This window comes from Zootermopsis nevadensis, unplaced genomic scaffold (genome assembly GCF_977971745.1).
Source record: "Zootermopsis nevadensis isolate Lab colony 2312 unplaced genomic scaffold, Znev_1.0 Znev_ptg000012l, whole genome shotgun sequence".
Lineage (NCBI taxonomy): Eukaryota > Metazoa > Arthropoda > Insecta > Blattodea > Termopsidae > Zootermopsis > Zootermopsis nevadensis.
Window position 1 is genome coordinate 784,528 of NW_028259144.1, and position 18,545 is coordinate 803,072.

Here is an 18,545-nt window from a genome sequence, read left to right on the forward strand (position 1 = left end):
TGGAAAAAAATTAAAAAAGTGAGGCATCAGTCATAGTATTCATGTTTCAAATACCTTCACGTACACTATATTTCATAAAGTTAGCGTTTTTCCTCCATTACTGCCTTGCTTGCCTTGTCTCTTGTATGGATACGATAATGCTTTTTCAACTTCTGTTTCATAGAAAATTTCTTACCACAGATGTCACAACCAAATGGCTTCTCCCCAGTGTGACTTCGTCTGTGCGTCGAAAGATTACCACTCTGGGTGAATTCTTTATTACATAAATCACATTTGAATGGCTTCTCACCCGTGTGAATACGATAGTGCTTTTTCAAGAATCCTTTATCAGAAAACTTTTTATGACATACATCACATCCATACGGTTTGTCTCCTGTATGTCTACGCCGATGCTTTGTAAGGTATCTGCTTTCTCTGAAGCCCTTCTTGCATATGTCACAGTTAAATGGCATCTGATCCGATTGATAACATGAATGTTGTATAAGAACTGATTTATCTGTGAAATGATTATTACACAACTTACACGTATATGACTTTTCTCCAGTGTGAGTACGTCTATGTTTCGAAAGATTCCCACTTTTTGAAAAACTCTTACTGCATATTTCACATGTGAAAGGTTTTTCACCGGTGTGGATACGGTAATGTTCCTTAAGGGTGGCCTTCTTTGAGAAATTCTTTTTGCAAACGTCACATATGTATGGCCTCTCTCCATTATGTGAGTGGGTGTGCTTATACAGTTCGGCTCTGCGTACAAATTCTTGGCCACATATTTCACACACATACAACTTTTCGCCAGAACGGAATACTGTATTAACGCCAGTAGAGATATAATCAGATGTAGTGTAAGCATGGTGGATGTTAAATGTGTCCAATTCTGTAGAGGCAGCAATTACACCATCTTCTTGTATTGAAATCACATTATCTTCACTGTAAGTTAACAGAAAGTGATAATTTGTTTAGATATACCAGTCTTGGTTCCTTGAATTTTTCAGTATTCACTATGAAATACATATTCAACAGGGAATTTTTTTAAATTTTAGAAAGACTCGCCGACTGATGAAGAAGTATCTATCTCAAAAAATTTTAATTGCTGAACACATATACTCACCTTTCCAGACACACTTCAGGTTCCTCTATTGTCATACCTTCATCCTTAAACTCCTTTTTAACTCTACTCAAATCCCAGGTATCTTCCTAGTGTAAAAGAAATTAAATTAACAAATGGCTACTGTGATTGAAGAAAGACCTAAGAGGCAACTTATTTAGATGTCCAATTTATTATACAAAGCATACATTAAGCCATTATAAACCATTTTTTTCCAGTGTGCTTGGAGCATGATAGAGGGGAAACAGAAAATTAAAACTGTGAAGTTATCACTGTGCTTCATGCTGATGGCATAGCAACATGATATGAAGACCCAACATAGTCATTAAATAAAAGTGAGTGGATAATTCCACACTTTGTTGCTTTACTCCTTGGTACCACAGGAGGTTCAGTGTGGTCATGGTTCCAAAGAAGTAGAAAAAAAATCTCTCCCTCATCCATGATTTTGACAGAAGTCCTCTAATAAGAAACAGCAGTGCTTATCAACAGCAGAACAAACAACAGGACATAATTTTAATAACAAGTAACACTGCTATTACTCACTGCTTCTTGCTTCACAGAAACAAATGTAAATGTTCCCATCTTGCCCTCCTGTTTTGTATCATCTTCATTCTCTGAAGCTATTGATTCAGCCTCATCGTCTGATCTCGGTTCCACTTTGATATTCACATCCATATCCATGTGCTGCACAGAATCAGAATTTCAATGATAATCAACAGCTGACTTGGATGTGAAGGTAGGTATAAAGGTGGGTACAATACAGATTTACTGATGCCTAACTAGTACTAGTCTTAGGTTATACTGCTTTAATTGACATTACATCAATAATAATGCACCTGTTGAGTGGCTCTACGTATTTCGGGTAAAAATAATGAGGCACTTAATTATCATTACTCAGGTCAATGAACCATGTACTTAAACTAAGATGGCAACAGGGGAAGAAAGGGCCAAACATATTACGTACGATATAATTAATAACATGTCTAAAACATATCATACCTACATTACATACAACAATCTAGCTGATCACTACGTATCATGCACTAAAATAATACGGGTAACTGGTTCACACGGACTTTATAACCTGAAATCGCACTAAATGTTCAGAGTTTGTACTCACTGAAGTATGTGCACAGAAACGTACGTTTCTCAGTTCCGTAATACAACCAACAAGAGATTAAATTAGTGTACTTTTTCCTTCCGTCAAATTGCAAACCTAAATAAACGCAAGCTGTGAATAGTGTTCATATTTTACATACTGTTGGATCATGCATTAGCGTTAAGTATGCCGTGACAATGCTGACGTAATTACGTATTTTCGGATTTTGAGATAACACAGCTTTGTTAAAACAGTGCCTCTTTTAGTTGGGTGTTAAGTTTACGACATATAACCTGCTGAGGTTATACCACATTGTAATATTTCCCTAAAACACTATACCACAAAATGACGATTATAAAAGCGCTCAGTAAGTGTATTTCCAGTTTTAAACATATACTTGTATACATTTTCAGGTGGCATTATACATGGCATAAAAGTTTTATCTGTTTTATATGGGCTTGTATATACATAAAGGATAAACTAACTAGATGGCTTACAGAACCTGAAGTTTCATCACCGAATTAACCAGAACCCTCCAATGGACCATCCAGGGCCAACAAAATCCAGTCTCCTTCAACTCCTATTTCCCATAGATCCTGCCTGAGATTATCCTCCCATCCACGTCTCCCCAGCTATCTTTTACCCCCAGGCTTCCCAACCAATACCCGGTGCATACCTCTTGTCCCATCCATTCTCAATACATGCCCTGCCCATCTCATTCTCTACTTAATCACCCTGACAATATTGGGGGAGTACAGATCTTTAAGTTCATCATTATAAAGTTTTCTCCATGCCCCATCCTCTTCTCTCCTAGGCCCAAATGTCCTCAACACCCTATTCTATTTCTATTTAAAATTCTGAGGTTTATATATATTAATTTGTAAAATTATTTTTCATACTTGTATTGCAGAATCTGAAGTTTATGTACATTGATATGTGAAAAACTTTCTTGTACTTGTGTCAAAAGTTCCAAAGTTTGTGTATATTGTATGAAATGACATGTTCTACATCCTTTGGTTTAGTCCTAAAAAGGATCCATGGAATGTAAATAAACTCTACGTTGCATGGTGAGGAACCCAAGCCATATTACATACCTCCACCACATACAAATACATGTAACAAATGTCACTTTTCCCTTATCTTTAATTATTTTGTAACACTTTCTAAAGTTTTACTTCAATTCAAGACTTCATGATACGATTTTATTTTAAGTTTAAAGAACTGAGGTCAATGCTAAAAATTCTCAAATCTGCCATCTTTAGTGAATATGGCTTCCTCAGTTTCATAAAATAATAACCAATCAAATAGCTTGAAATGAGGCAACATTTATTTCCCATGGTATGATGGTAACTTAACAGTCTTGCGCCTTTTGCTACGTACGAACTTCATTATACGTTTGACAGTAATATGTAGTATAAAAAATAATATTAAATTTTAATCAAATAAGCAGGACTTTTTTTAATTTGTACTTAGTATGTTAAACTCTACACATGGGACACACCACGTTGTGGGAGTGTTTTCAGCTACTTCAATCTCTCTCACTACAAACCTCTCCATTTGCATGGGTGTCAACCATTATAAATTCCAGGGCATGCTTAGGTTTTCTTAGTTCAGCAAAAGGGACAATTACATCTTTACCTAACACTACAAAGTTTCAGTATATCATCTTTAAAGTCACCCATGGCTACATCTTTGACCCTTCCAGTTTCCCACACATACTTATTCTCTAATCTTATCCAACAGCTGCAAACACAAACACATGGACAGTATGATAAAAGGTGATCTTTCCTTAACCATTTGAAGCCGAAAGTTCACCTAAATAAAATTTGGGATTTCCGATTCTGCCTCAGAGAAAGCACACTTCAACATTACAAGGATCAACTGGTTAACGGTGTTTACAGAAATAAGGAAAATGGTACATATCAACACCACCAGCCTTTACAGTATTAAATAATGAATAAAAGAATAATGATAACAATAATGCAGACATGCCAGTGGTTTTACCTCCCAAGGAGGCACCCCAGTACCCAAGAGATAGGAGGCTGGGTGGAACCCCAGAGCCTGTCTGGATGTTGTGGTGACCAGAAAAGTTCTGTTCTGCTGGGAATCAAACTTAAGTCATCCACCTCCTAAGTCACTATACAGACTTAGCTTCCACAGATGCCTCACGCTTTAGTCAACATTTCTGATGTTGCAACATTGCACTACGATACTTATTGTCGCAAAGCAGCAATAAAAACGCACAAGAAGAAATATGACCCACAAGAATTACTGCACACAAAGTCATATCAGTTAGACACAAATGAACGTGACTATCTCAAGCAATAAATTTAATTACTTCCTTCTTTCCACTTGGATTTATATGTGACAGTATCACGCCTGTGACTGTTCCCCACTAACAAAAATTTTCTTGAATTTTGGTATGAACATGTCACATTACATCACCCCACATTTGTCCTTTCTACAACTTCAACACACAAATTACATCATAAGAACTCATGATGTGGTGTGTCCATTCACACATTTAATTTTAGTAACTATTAATTGGATTTTAAGGTATATTGGTATCGGAGGCCATACTAAATGTTGTGTCTGCGGATAGAGTCAAGTAGTCGGCTGTTATGGAAACAATTATGAACTTTCAAGCTCCAGAAAAGGCGGGAATTTCATGATTAACCAAGTGACACTAGTTTCTCGAAAGACTCTACTCCTTGAATTACTTATGTGAGAATTGAGAAAGAATAAAATGGCTCTAGATTAAGTCAAACAAAGCCAGTCACCAGCCCCTATTCAGGGCCACATGAATCCATATCACACCCTCACCCTTCTTCCTTAAGACAAATTTTAATGCTGGCTCATTTTTCCTTCAGCTTGCACAGACACATTCACCTATTCTTTACTGAAGCTTAATAGTAATTTTCCCTTAGGATTCGGGTGACATAAATTTAGGTCTTGCGGTTGGTCAAGCGATGTACAATAATGGATAAGGTCAGAAATGAAAATGATATGCACCCAATGTAGAATCAGTCAGCTGTTGCTACTATTCCCATTTTATCTCCAAAGACAACTAAACCTCAATTCATGACGCATAAGAAAGCAAGACATACTGCACCCTTTTATTTAAAAATCAAATTCATACCTAGTAAATCGTAATCCAAGTTTCTTCCTTGCCTTTCTTGAAAACTTTTTTTTAAAGTTCCACACATTTTCTTCCAAGTTATGACATCACGCAGTGTTATCAGTTGTTACTGATATTTCAGAACAGTGGTTCCCTAATTTTCTGTTTGCACAGCATGTAGATGTCATGGTGTTCCCTGTAGAACACAATAAAAACTTAATTTTTTCAGGGCCAAACAGAACTAAACATTACTGCTGAGTGGTTCACATTCAGGAGGCCCTAGCTTTGATTCCCTTATTAAATTGTGGATTATTTAATGACGTCAGCAGCTGAGACTATATAGCATCGAATGACATCACAAATGAATAACAAATTGAAAAGTACATGTAAGATCTCACAGCATAATCAAACATACAAATCAGAATTTGCCTGGAGGGACTATAGAAAACCATTAAACATCCTCTATCAATATAGGTTTTTGGCCTTGTATTTAAAAACCAGACATCTCTCAAATATAAAGCAGGAGTGTGAAATGCTCAGCTACACTGTTCACCGTTTCATTCCTGTCAAGGAGGCCATCAAAAAAAATTCTGGGATAATAATACTTAAAATGAACGTCCTTCCACATCCTCCTTCATCAATCATTCACAGTGATGTTCACATCTGATAAAGTGTTGTTAGATAAGTTGAGCTGCATCAGTCATGTTTATGTATGACTATTCTGCCAAGTGCTTTGTATCAGCAAGAAATAACAAATGTTGAGTGACAGTTATAAAACATTAGAACATTAAAGTGGAAATGACAGTGTGCGTGATGGCAGCCATGTGGCTCACCAGCACAGCCGTGGTTGCTGGCTTGCTGCTATCCTGCTCTGCATGGAACCTCCTTCGTTTATTCAAGGTATGTAGCATGCATTATAAACTTTAGGGAGCCCTAATTTTATACATACAATTAGAATTTTTCTGTTTGTTTTACGGGTACAGAACCTGATCTCTTATTGAAAGAGCACAGACTGAATAAGAGCAATTTGCTGATTGTGGCAGCTGGACCTGACAGAGAGGAAAGAACAGGGCATAATAATGAGCTTGCAACATGAACTCTTCACTTACTATCATTGATAAGTATAATATGGATGGGATCAGACATACAAGTAATACACACAAGGAACAAAAAAAATACAACATTCTGGAGACAAATTGGGAGAAATAGGCACAGATGGAAGAATATGATTTAAACGTACCATATAGAACAGATCGCAGAGATGTAAATTGGATTGAGATGGTGGGTTTTTGTGATGGACTATTATGATTAATGAGGAATTTACTGATCAGATGATGACTGTTATGTAATGAAAAGACCCTTAACTGATTTATTAATAGATTACTTAACAATAATAATGTTTCATCTGCACAAGTTACCACATCAGTGAATGACATGGAAAGATGATCATGAACAGTAAATAGGCAAAGATCTGAAAAAAGACTGTCATGGCATATTGAAATATACCATCCTAGCTTTACCTTGAGATACTGAGGTAAACCAAGAAATACCTCTTTTAGGACAGAAAGTAACCTATTCAAGATTCAAAAGAGGTATCTCATGTCACCCATCACCCTGATGATGGAGGCAACAACATTGGTAAACTTCTACTAGACTACGTGGCCCTACAGCCCAGAAGACAACCATCTTCAGACTCATTGCCATGAAAACCTCAAATCCTATTCATCTTATACCTTAATGCTCACTTTGTATGAAGAAACTGTACCACAGATTCAGTTGCTTGAAATCTCTTATGGCTTATATAATTGCATCTAACAATTTTAACAAAGCTATACACACAATTTGACCTTGCTGTAACACAGACATCTGAAAGGCCATACTCTGAAAACTGTTACATATGAGTTTGTTATAAAACGTCCAGAACACTGACCAATCTCAGTATCCAAGGCACAAGCATCATAGCAAATTTTGTATAAAGCTTTGGCTATATGGCAGCATTCAGTGCACACGATCCAGGCACATTTCCTTAATGTGTGTCCACTGTGATCATGACTTAGCCAACAGCTAATATCACAGAATACTGCAGTTACAGAACTGCAGTGTCTTAAACATTTCAGAAATTACACAATGTAATAAACATTTTTGATTGAAAGTACAGGATGGAAATAAATTTGGCTGCTAACGACCACTAAAGTGACCACAAATAAGTGATAAAGAAGCTTGATCATTGTTTTTAATTCGGGCATTCAAGCCACACTTCTTAAAAGCATAAGACCAAGAGCATACAGCCCCATTAGACTGAGTTTTCATTCATGTCACATGGAATTGCATGTACATGTATGCATGCAGGAAGTAGCTTTACCACAGAATGTTCTCAAAATCACATTTAACTGTAAGAAGAAAGGTGGTATGCTGTAAGTGCTGACTTTCATAGCTAATGTTATCATAAACTACTCAGTAACATTTCTCTTCCCAGCACGGGCAGATGGTTAAGTTCAAGTGACTGCAGCCAACTGCTGAGAGGCAATTAAGATGTGTCCTTATCACTCACCATTCTGAGTTCAATGGCACTTAACAATGTCTCTGATTCACAGGGGGGAGGTACCTGGTTTAAATCCTGGTTTGGGAAAAAGCATCCTGAGGTTTCTCCATAGTCTTCCTCAGCCCTTCAAGGCAAATGAAATTATAATTTAAATATGCTACATTATACCATATCTCATTCAATGCTACATAACTTCAACAGTTCACATAGCAGTGTAAAACAATATCACATGATTACTTTACAAAATAAAATTTACAAATTCAGTTAAGCATAATAATTAAGTTTATCTTATAATTACAAATTCAAAATCTGATGTTCTTCCAAAGGATACTCAGACATTTCTAAGTAAAAAGAAACCAACTCCATGAAACTGGGTCCTTTGCAGGCAGTTGCCTATGTGACCAAGAAATTCTCTCCCTTTTGTAAAATCATTGCTGTTTGCACAGCAGCCCACTACTAGCCATACACTAAGCCATGGATCCATGTCACCCCCCCCCCCCCCCCACTTAACTTCTCTAAAATTAAACTTTAGGTGTTCCTCACACTCTAGTGTCAAAGCAAAGGACACCTTGTGGGCCCATCTATGTCTGTCACACTTTTCACAACAGTCTGGACCAAGATCAATTTGGAACACACTGCAGCAAAACAATAACCTCATATCACATTAGTGCAACAACAATCCAGGCATGAAGAACAAATTTCAAATGTCAGTGTACTTCAAAGAGTACACCTTTCCAACCCTGCAATAATTTCCTCCCATTTATGCAGAGATCTTCCAAGCAGTCTCTTACTTTCAGGTTTCTTAAATCAAAATTTTATATGCATTTTTCATCTCTCCTGCGTGTGTCACATGCCCAACCTGTCTCTCTCCCCTCTGAGATTAATTTTAATGTTATCCTCAAACCAGTGAAAGTACCAGTCCCTAATAATGTTCTTTTTAAAATAACTGCATCTATTTTCTGTGATTTTCTTCAGTCCCTCCAGGCAAATATCAGAATAATACCTAAAATCAGCTATGACCAATTATTTGCATGTTCTTTCCAACCTATTACTAACCAATTATCCTACCACTTTACACTACACAGTCCAAGCTGCTGACAGTGGGGTTAAAAAACCACAAATAAAAATTATAACAAAACTTTTTCAAGAATGTTGTTCTAGCAAAAATGACTACACGAATATAAATGTGTCTATGAATGTTTCCAGCCAGATGTAGATACCATGGATGTAAAGAATGTACAATTAATCAACTGTGGAAGTAACAATGACCCCATTCAGTTGAAGGAAATCGAAGTCTCTCACAACAACAGCAGACTTGGCGTGTCTCTCAGAATCCAGGCTAAAACCAATATCACTGAACCCATCAAGGTAATGTAAATGTGTATGATATTTTAGGTTGTTGGGTGGTGTCCAACAGATGCTATCTGTTTAAAACACTGGTCCCTAACTTCAATTGAGTCACAAAGGATCAAAAGACTTGTGAGAAATGTGCCTGAGGTACAACAGATGACCATAAAAAGTTAATAGAGTGTTATGCATTATTATTTACAGGCTACATACACTATTCTGCGCAAAGGTAGTCTTTACTCAATACCAATACGAGGAGTCATCCAGGATATTTGCGTGTTTGATGCCCTGGTTACTCAGCAATGTACAGCAAAAGTAAACAAGCTCATAGCCCCATGCAAGTGTCCTATTGAGAAGGTATTTTTGTTTATTACTCATTAAAACTAAGGTTAACCTTTATTGAACATGCATCAATATGTCCACATGGTCCAAAATTAGACGTAAATGGGAGTATAAAATTAGTAAGGCTTAAGTCATATCGAAGGTATGAAGAAGCAGAATAAAAGATACAGAGACGTGTATTGTGCAGCGCAAGAGCAGCACTACTGGACAGGGGTATAAAAGGTCTGTGAACTGCAAGGACTCAGTGTTTTGCAGGCACAATGCAACTCATTAATATATCTAAAGAAAATGTACATGTTAGACCTGATTACTAAAGTTTAATTCAAACATGTACTTCAAAATAACAATATCAGCAGTCAGCTTCTAAATAAAATATGATATAATGGCGCAAGAAGTGAGATGAACTGGAAAAAGGTTTGTAATGTGACAGCAGTTGAATGAGGACAAATATTAAAATATTACTCTTATTAAAATTTGTAACTTTATATGTGAAGAAAAGGCAGTTATTGCATAAGACAACACAGACATTAAAGTCTAAAGCTTGCCAAATAAATGCTTTGGTTTATTTTATATTAAGGAATCGTTTACTTCAAGGGCATAACCATGTAGTGGAAAACTTATGCAACTAACACAACTTATGATTTAAGTAACTTTATGCAAGAAAGATCTAAATGAAATTAAAACAAACTAAACTAAGATAACTTAACCAAACTTATTCTACCCTAACCTACTAAACCATAACACAGAGGTGCACTCCTAGTGTGATTGATACCCAGTTGGATAACAGTCATCTGCAAACTACTCAACTCTTCCCACTCACACAGTGACAGACACATGTCAAGGGACATTCAATCAGATTTTGGGGTTGGGATATGCATTACAAAATGCAAAATTCTGAAGCATTTAGTACAATTACAAATATCCTAAAGCAACATAATATACATACAGTCACACATGAGAGAATGAATATCATGTTTAGTGTTAACATCAAATCTGTATTCTTTAATCTCAAGAAATGGCTAAGAAAATAAGATGAGGTTCATCTTTACAACATGGTAACCAGTTCTAATAATTAAATTTGAAGCAATAACCTTAAATGACAGTGACAGGTAAGCGGACTAGGTAGGGCAGAACAGTCTGTTAGGTTTAGGTTTAATAACCATAAATAAACCTGACATTCAGAAACAAGTATATACATGGTCATAGCATTGTAAGAATGTCTGAGTTACTGAAATGTACACATTTTCATGAATATTTTCTCTCATGCAATGCAAAACTGATTTTATTTTCTAGCTTCTTCTCTCTTTAGAATTTGAATCCACCAGAGTTTCTTGTCTTCCAAGTGCAGCAGGAACTTCAACAGTACATCAAATGTGATGTCACTGATTTCGAAGAATAGCTTCTGTACCTTTCCCCAGTACTGTACACAACCAGATTTGTGCTTAATCAAGAACCACATCTAGTTTTATTATTCTTTGTAAAGAAACACCAATTGCCGTTCTGCAACATCATGATTCGCCATTAATTTTAGCACTAACAATCACTTCAACATTAATGATTTACTTACTATAATATTGACATTTCATCACATATACGTATCAGCATGCCATCACCATTTAATAAATAAAATACTTTTACACCACACTACAAATGTCACTTGCACTATCTTTACAAAGTAATTACCAATAAAGCATCAACCTAAACTAACCTAACCTATATGCCACTAAATTCACTTTCTGCAGATTGAACCACCGTAATACACTCCAAATTATCCATCACTTCTGTCACCACAATCAATTACCTAACAGGTATTATTAAGTCACAAAAACCTTTTGAATAGATTTAATTTTCAGAGGCACTAGTCTTAAAATATTCCTATTACTGCCACATATGGCTCTTGGAACCCGGAGTTACAATTTCACAGAGGACCTACTTACACAATGTCATACATAAATTTCTCTAACTCCAAATCTCCCCACAAAATATAAATGTCAAACATGCATGATCATCACTGTGATCAAATTTTCAGCATGTTAATGTATGGTACTCCATATATAAGGAAATACGTAAGACACAGAGTCCTTTGCTGTATCATAGATAATTTACTGGCACAAATATGAACTATGATAAACTACAAATACAATGATATTTGAGGTTGCCGTAGCACTGGGGATGATGATGTTCTGGACTGTGGCACTGTTTAAACTCAGTAGGTAAATACCAACATTTCAGAGAAGCATACTGTCTCCATCTTCAGGGCTGTCTCCAACTACAGCCCTGAAAATGGAGACAGTATGTTTCTCTGAAGCAATAGTATCTACCTATGAGTACATGGCATCCCAACCCAAAATAACAGCACTGTTGTAAACACAACATTTGTATAAGCATTTTGTGTCAATTACTTTCAACTTCCCCCGTCCCCCTGCATATAATATCCCTGAGTCACAGCTATCCCCCCCCCCCCCCCCCCCCCCAAGTACAACATGGCATACAGCATGACAATTTTATATTTTCTTTTACTCTTTTAATCAATGTTATAGATTTTGACCAAATATAGTACTTAGAGTTGCTCCCCTAATATTAGTGCACTATCTAGTGCTTAATTAATCACTAGAGGCAACTTCACTTGTTAATTTGTGGTTTTGTACATGCTTACCAACATTGACCCTGGTGGTGGAGATAAAAAAAATTCTCAAAATATTTCATAAATACTTACAAGAGCACACTGTATCGCGACCCAGAAGACCAAAATCAACATCTCTACTGCCATGAGAACCTCAAATCTTGCATGAATAAATGCTATGCCTGTTTAGTTTCTGATTGAAAGACTACATGCGCCTGGTCAGAACCATGACAATGTACAAGGAATGCCTGACATTAAGCCCGTAATTATTGATACAATTTAAACAGGATATTTTCATTCCTCAGAATACAGAGCTGGAAGTTCAGCAGGAATTCCATCTTCCAGATGTCAGCTGGCTTTCTGGAGACTACAAATCACAGTTACGTTTGAAGCACAATGGCCAAGAACTTGCATGTTACATTGTCGAATGCAGCCTCACATGACCACCAATTCAGACTGGTCACCAAAGCCATCTTCAAGTCACATAGATAAAGCCTGTGCTAATATCAGCTGTTTAAATAATTAGTATATGATAAAACATTAGGAATATTTAATTTTGATAATATTTGACAAATTGTCACCTTTCATATGGGGAATTTTATTTCAGTAATTCCTTCTTTTTTTTCTTTTCAGGACCAATTCTATCTTTGGAATCAAGAATTTTTGATACTTATTCCAAAAAAAACTCAGAAAACTGCATGACCCAAACAGAACATAAATTAATTTTATTTGAAGAAACCTAACAAAATACACAGTACAGCTAATTACCACTTACAATAATGATCAATTAAAGCAAGTACTTCCTCTTTCTCTTATGACAGTGGATCATTTGTTGTCACATCAAAACCAGTTCTCCAATTAAAGTAGATGTATAAAATATAATTTCTGTAATTTTACAAACAACCAATTTTACTTATAATTTACTGTTTGTTATTAAAAAATCCTGCGGCTAAAACACAGAAGCTTATAAGAATCCAAGTATACAAGCTCAGGTAGCCTTCATAAACCTGTGTGTGTATAAAGCCTAATTAAGTTGATATATCCTTGTAAATTGTTCTTTGTCTACACATAACAATATACTTCATAAATAAAAATTACACGAAAATATTTAGATGAAACTATCACATAACCTCCTAGGCTGTTCAAATTCAGATTTTTAAGTTCACTTACCTACACACTGGGTTGCATGTACCATAATAAATTCAACATGCACCCTCACACAAGCATACAAATATCAGTTAAAATTTAATAAAAACCTAATGAAGGTAGTCAGGTACATTCATAAAAAATGCTGGATGAATGCCATGGAATGATTGCATTAATACAATCAGCTGTTACCAACCTTCCCCTTAATAATAAAACAATAGTTTCTTATCATCAAGTTTGTGGGGTTTTGTATGTCACAACAGGACAACATTCATCCTTAGGTAAAATATGTGAAAACTTCATACTGACATGTAATAAATTATGTTTTGTGAAGAATTACTTCATAACAAAGACACAACTGCATAAAAAAGCAATTACATCTGTGTCTAAACTCACCTGTGTAGAAATGACATACAAGTTAGGTTATGTATGGTTCATTCAGGCATGTAAAATCTAGTACAACAAAGAAGGCCATCTTCTGGGTTGTAGTGCTGTATAGCCTGGTCCTTGCTGCCAACACCATCAAGGCGATCTGATAATGATAGTAGACCACGAAGACAGCCATCTTTGGACTCAAATCCCACTCAGCAAATCGAAATAATTTTTTGTATATTAGAGTTATGCCATTCTGCAGTAGAAAGGCACTTCACTCATGTCATTACTAACTCAATGAATAACTATATATTTTGCATGTGATTACGCAAATTTCATTCCAATTTCACATTACGTTTCCTGAATGTGTGCGAAGATGTACAGTGAGACTCCAACTCTGAGAGAATGCTTTCCCACATAATACACAAGTGTGAGGTTTTTCTCCCGTGTGAGTGCGCCTGTGTTTAGCTAGAGACGCTCTTCGAGAAAAAGCCCTATGGCATATGTCACATTCAAATGGCTTCTCTCCTGTATGGGTGCGAACATGTGCGCTGACCTGAGAACTATGAGAGAATGCTTGACCACATATATGACAATTAAAAGGTTTCTCTCCTGTATGAGTTCGAAGATGTACAGTGACGTGCGACGGATAAGCAAATGCTTTATCACACACTTCACACTTATAACATTTCTCAGGCAATTCTCCTGTGTGAGAACGAAGATGCATAACAAGGCATGCCCTAATAGAGTACGACTTCTTGCAAAATTCGCACACATATGGTTTTTCTCCCGTATGTGTACGACGATGTCTTGCTAGATGTGATCTATTGGAGAAAGCTTGACTACACAACTCACAACTGTACGGTTTTTCGCCCGTATGTGTACGAATATGTTTCTTTAGATCACTGCTATTAGAAAACTGTTTAGTGCACAATTCACATGTGTGACGTTTTTCTCCAGTATGAGTACGCAGATGCACAATGACGTTTCCTCTTTCCGAAAACCTTTTGTTGCACACTTCACATATGAAGGGTTTAACACCAGTATGAGAACGTCGATGTCTGTTGAGGTGGGAACTTGTATAAAAGCCCTGCTCACACAGTTCACATTTGTATGGTTTTTCCTCCATGTGGGTACGCATATGCATCCTAAGTTCATAATTTCCAGGAAACAAAGTACTACATTCACTACACTGATAGGATTTTTTCCTCCGTCGCTTCTGTTTATTATCAGTACGTTGTTTGTGTGCCTTTTGTTTCTTATTCCCACAACTTAAAACTTCTATTAGATTTTGTATATTGTATGAACTGCCACCTGGGACTGACATACTGTCATCAGAAATACATTTTTGTTTCCCATTAACATCTAGATTTAACTTGGTTGTGCAATGATCACCACTGGCATGTGAATTCAATGCTGTTGAATTATCACCCTGTGAATTCAGTGGTGATGAAGAACTGCCACTACTATCGCCAATATCTTCCTGGTAATGAATTTGGTGATTTTCACTGCAACCAAAACCTGACAATATATTGTTCAGTATTCCAAAATAATTTTGCTCACCGAGTTAAATTTTTATAGGTACTACCTTGCTTTGCAAATGAACACTGTGTTAACATCATCATCATTGGAATCACAATAATTGAATATGTTTTCTCAAGACACCAAGCACCACTATTTGGCTAAGAAACAAAAATCATACTCATTCAAATGCGGTTTTAATTAATTTGTAATTAATATTAATTCTTTTCATGTATGAAAAATATCTTGTAGATTTAAAGTTTCATTAAATCAGGTTTTTTTCTATCAGCATTCACTGCATTTCCTGCACATATTCTACCACAATGTTATAAGACTATTAAAGATATTTAAATAACTGTATTTCAAGGTAATCCTACCTGCTTGTTGGATGGCTAATGTTACATTCAGCTTTGAGAAGGAATGAAGTGGCACTTAGAAACAAAATGAGGCAGGCAGATTGTAAAGTTAGGCAGTGAATGACTTCTAAGGTCCATATTCATTGTGCTTAGTATGATTAGCAGATTCACATAACTATGAATGATTTCAAGCATGCAACTAACCACAAACTTACCCATCACAAATATCACGTCCTCTTGCTTCTTTATCCTTGGCTTCACAACCATCCCACGAATCTTCCTGAAATAAAATAGAACCTGGTATGAAGCCAATAATTTATCAGTATGCTTTCACAAATAATTCACCGTTCTTAGCTCAAAGACTAGACACAAGGAACTAAGTTCAAGAAGAATTTTCAGACATACAATACAGAGATGCACATTATTTAATGACATTATTAGTTTCAAATTAGATGTAATGTTCATAATAAGAAGACCCCACTTTAAAGATAATAAATAAAGTCACCTTCCATAGGATAAAACTGCTGAAACTTTAAGTTTACCATTCACTTCCTTTAACATCTGAGGTTAAGATAACATGGAGCTGTAAGTCCATGGCCCAATTATGACTCTTTCAAATGAATTGGTACTTACATACAAGATGAAGTTTATAGCTACAACAATATAAATATGTCCCATAGGCCCTTGAACTTTTATATATATAAACATCCTCATTTCATAAAGAAAGTATTCTCATGATATATTAAGGCCAGCTACATTTTCATAAGCATCAAAATAAATCACAACTCTACTCTGTCTTCATACAAAGATTCATACTTTGCAACATTACATTTTTAATGTTTCATTTAGAAATATTGAGGCTCACAACTTCTGAAATTCTACATGAATATAATAATGAAGTTCTTCATTCCCAATGGAAAAATTTCATAACAATTTCAAAGGGTAATATTAAAATTACTCCTTTTCATCATCATCTAACTGTCAAGGATTTTGAGCCTTGTGACCCATTCCGGCCTCAGTCATCCAGGAATCTTTTTAAAGGGCATCCTTTGTTTCTTTTTCCTACTGGTTTATGTTTCAAAATTTGATGTGGCAATCTCTCCTTGTCCATTCTTCATACATGTTGGATCCAGTTCCTTCTGTATCTGTGGATTTTTTCCAATATTGGCTCTGTTTGTAGTTCTTTGTGAATGACGTCACTTCTTTACTCCTTGTATTTATTTTAAATGTAAGAATGTAATTGTGTTTTATGCATAGTACACACCACTTCTTGCTTAACTTCAACAAATGAGAATGGTTCAGGCAGATGTTCATGTTTTGCATCAGCCAGATCTTCGTCTGATGATCTTGGACGAACCTCAGTCTCTGAATCAGGTTCTTCTTTTATTACATCCATATTATGCTGGAAAAAAATAATTTCATATATGATGCTACATTAAATACTATATTAAAAGTAAAAATAACTGTTTTGGTTCAACAACAGATTGATAACAATAATCAACACTACTCTTTTTCTGAAGACGAACTTTAATATGTAACAGGCACTTTTTATATAAGTCACTGCACATTCTACCCTCCCCTTTTCGTTTACAAAATTCACAGACTGAAGTAATTATAGCCTAAATAATCTGGCATAAGAGAATACAGATCGGTCGAAAACTGCCTGCAATACATTAACAACCTACTTTGAGTCTACTAAACTTTTAACGAAAGGGGTACGATATAACGCCCAGACAACTATCCCAATGACTATCACCTTGCTGTAATCATAATAAAGTATGGGTTTTAACACCTGGAAGTAAAGTACGTAACTGTAAGCTTAACCTAGAAATTTTCACAACTTTGGCGATTTATTCACGTAAATGTATTACCTAAATGCACTCAGGTATTAAGCACGGGAAATATTACAGTCCTATAGATCTTAAATAACTTTGAGTTTATACATGGCTTCGCAAATAAAAAAAAACGATTATCAACGAACTTCTTGGAAGAAACCACTTACAATAAAGCCACTTGGATCCACATGAGTTCGGGGTCATATAGAATAGTGGTGGGGGAGAAATAATTACCATAAATTTACTGTTTAAACAAAGTTTACTTACTTATTATTAGCTTAAATACGTATCATTCCCTACGTCACATTTTATATCATTCTGACACAAGTACCATTACCACAGAACGTCACAAAAATGTAAACTCTGCCTAAGCACCTATAATGTAGGCGTATATGGATCGGAGACAAAGTTGGTAGCAGTGTAGACATGTTCCACACCATGCTATGAATGATTTATGGCGTATATACATAAATCCTATTATTTCGTAGGCTGCAGAGTTGTTCATAATGTGTTGGCAAAAAGAGAATTTTGTACAATTACGATAAATGTATCGCTGTATTCCATAAACCTGCCACTTAAAAGTTTGTTGACATGTGCCCTGCTTTTCTTTATTTCCAATTGTGTTGATGTAAAATGAAGGAAAACTGTCTACAATACAAAAGTTAATTGAAGTACATCATCATATTAAATTGGAAGCAAATGCATTCTCTAACTTCTCAAGTACCCGGCCACCTGATATAAACTCATTAAGAATTGTGGCAATAGAATACAATTACACTCTGATACATAAAATGTTTAGAAAACTAATCTCCTGTTTCCATCTCTGTATCCCAAACAGATTTGCCCTAAAAATCTGCAAGTATTACTTGTTTCTCACAGCCAACCATCATGTGTAGCCTGTCCAAAGCTTCATAGAAAATGCCAGTAATGTTAGACTGGAAATCAATAATTATTGAACAAAACAATATTTTGTTCATTGTGTTACTTTTTGCGACTGTGAACTCATTACCATGGGCAACAGGTCACTGTGAACTATTCTTTTAATATGTCACACTTGTTTCCTCATTTCTGTGTTACAACCAATACATAGCCCAAAATATAGTCAAGCTGTATGAACCACAGTACAATATATCACACTC

General features: G+C 35.8%; 3 protein-coding genes across 12 annotated transcripts in view; 1 reads left to right on the forward strand and 2 right to left on the reverse strand.

Annotated features, from left to right (window-relative positions):
* The window catches only part of LOC110833360 (uncharacterized), a 30,462-nt gene extending 24,977 nt beyond the window's left edge, over positions 1–5,485 (reverse strand). Inside the window, exons 1-4 of the mRNA XM_022071344.2 lie at positions 5,344–5,485; positions 1,649–1,789; positions 1,109–1,194; positions 84–927 (exon numbers count right to left, since the gene is read on the reverse strand). Coding sequence (XP_021927036.2) covers positions 84–927; positions 1,109–1,194; positions 1,649–1,786 — 1,068 coding nt within the window. The 5' untranslated portion in view covers positions 1,787–1,789; positions 5,344–5,485. The remainder of the gene's footprint in view (positions 1–83; positions 928–1,108; positions 1,195–1,648; positions 1,790–5,343) is intronic.
* On the forward strand, positions 2,391–13,283 carry LOC110833365 (uncharacterized). Of its 6 annotated transcripts, XM_087348290.1 has the most exons (5): positions 6,082–6,222; positions 9,071–9,232; positions 9,416–9,568; positions 12,482–12,555; positions 12,810–13,283. In XM_087348290.1, exons 1-5 carry the CDS (start codon positions 6,121–6,123, stop codon positions 12,841–12,843), a joined length of 525 nt encoding a protein of 174 aa, XP_087204416.1. In that variant the 5' UTR covers positions 6,082–6,120; the 3' UTR covers positions 12,844–13,283. The 6 variants fall into 6 exon arrangements, with proteins under 6 accessions (XP_087204420.1, XP_087204416.1, XP_087204415.1 ...); XM_087348294.1 differs by lacking the exon at positions 6,082–6,222 and adding an exon at positions 2,391–2,571 and having other exon boundaries at positions 12,482–13,283; XM_087348289.1 differs by having other exon boundaries at positions 12,482–13,283.
* On the reverse strand, positions 12,872–18,285 carry LOC110833384 (uncharacterized). 5 transcript variants are annotated; one of them, XM_087348243.1, is made up of 5 exons: positions 17,674–18,285; positions 17,272–17,331; positions 16,836–16,973; positions 15,787–15,851; positions 12,872–15,202 (listed from the first exon to the last, which is right to left on the reverse strand). In XM_087348243.1, exons 3-5 carry the CDS (start codon positions 16,965–16,967, stop codon positions 14,041–14,043), a joined length of 1,359 nt encoding a protein of 452 aa, XP_087204369.1. In that variant the 5' UTR covers positions 16,968–16,973; positions 17,272–17,331; positions 17,674–18,285; the 3' UTR covers positions 12,872–14,040. The 5 variants fall into 5 exon arrangements, with proteins under 5 accessions (XP_087204369.1, XP_087204370.1, XP_021927082.2 ...); XM_087348244.1 differs by lacking the exon at positions 17,674–18,285 and adding an exon at positions 17,443–17,563; XM_022071390.2 differs by lacking the exon at positions 17,272–17,331.
* Positions 18,286–18,545: the final 260 nt, after the last annotated feature.

Bases quoted from the DNA above. Each gene is read 5' to 3' on its own strand.
- LOC110833365 (XM_087348289.1), top strand. From the start codon at position 6,121: ATGACAGTGTGCGTGATGGCAGCCATGTGGCTCACCAGCACAGCCGTG. The intron at 9,233-9,415 runs GTAATGTAAATG...TATTATTTACAG, and splicing joins ATATCACTGAACCCATCAAG to GCTACATACACTATTCTGCG. The intron at 9,569-12,481 runs GTATTTTTGTTT...TTCATTCCTCAG, and splicing joins GCAAGTGTCCTATTGAGAAG to AATACAGAGCTGGAAGTTCA.
- LOC110833384 (XM_022071390.2), bottom strand. From the start codon at position 16,967: ATGGATGTAATAAAAGAAGAACCTGATTCAGAGACTGAGGTTCGTCCA. The intron at 15,852-16,835 runs GTGTGTACTATG...ATTTTATTTCAG, and splicing joins TTGAAGTTAAGCAAGAAGTG to GAAGATTCGTGGGATGGTTG. The intron at 15,203-15,786 runs GTAAGTTTGTGG...TTTTGGTTGCAG, and splicing joins GGACGTGATATTTGTGATGG to TGAAAATCACCAAATTCATT.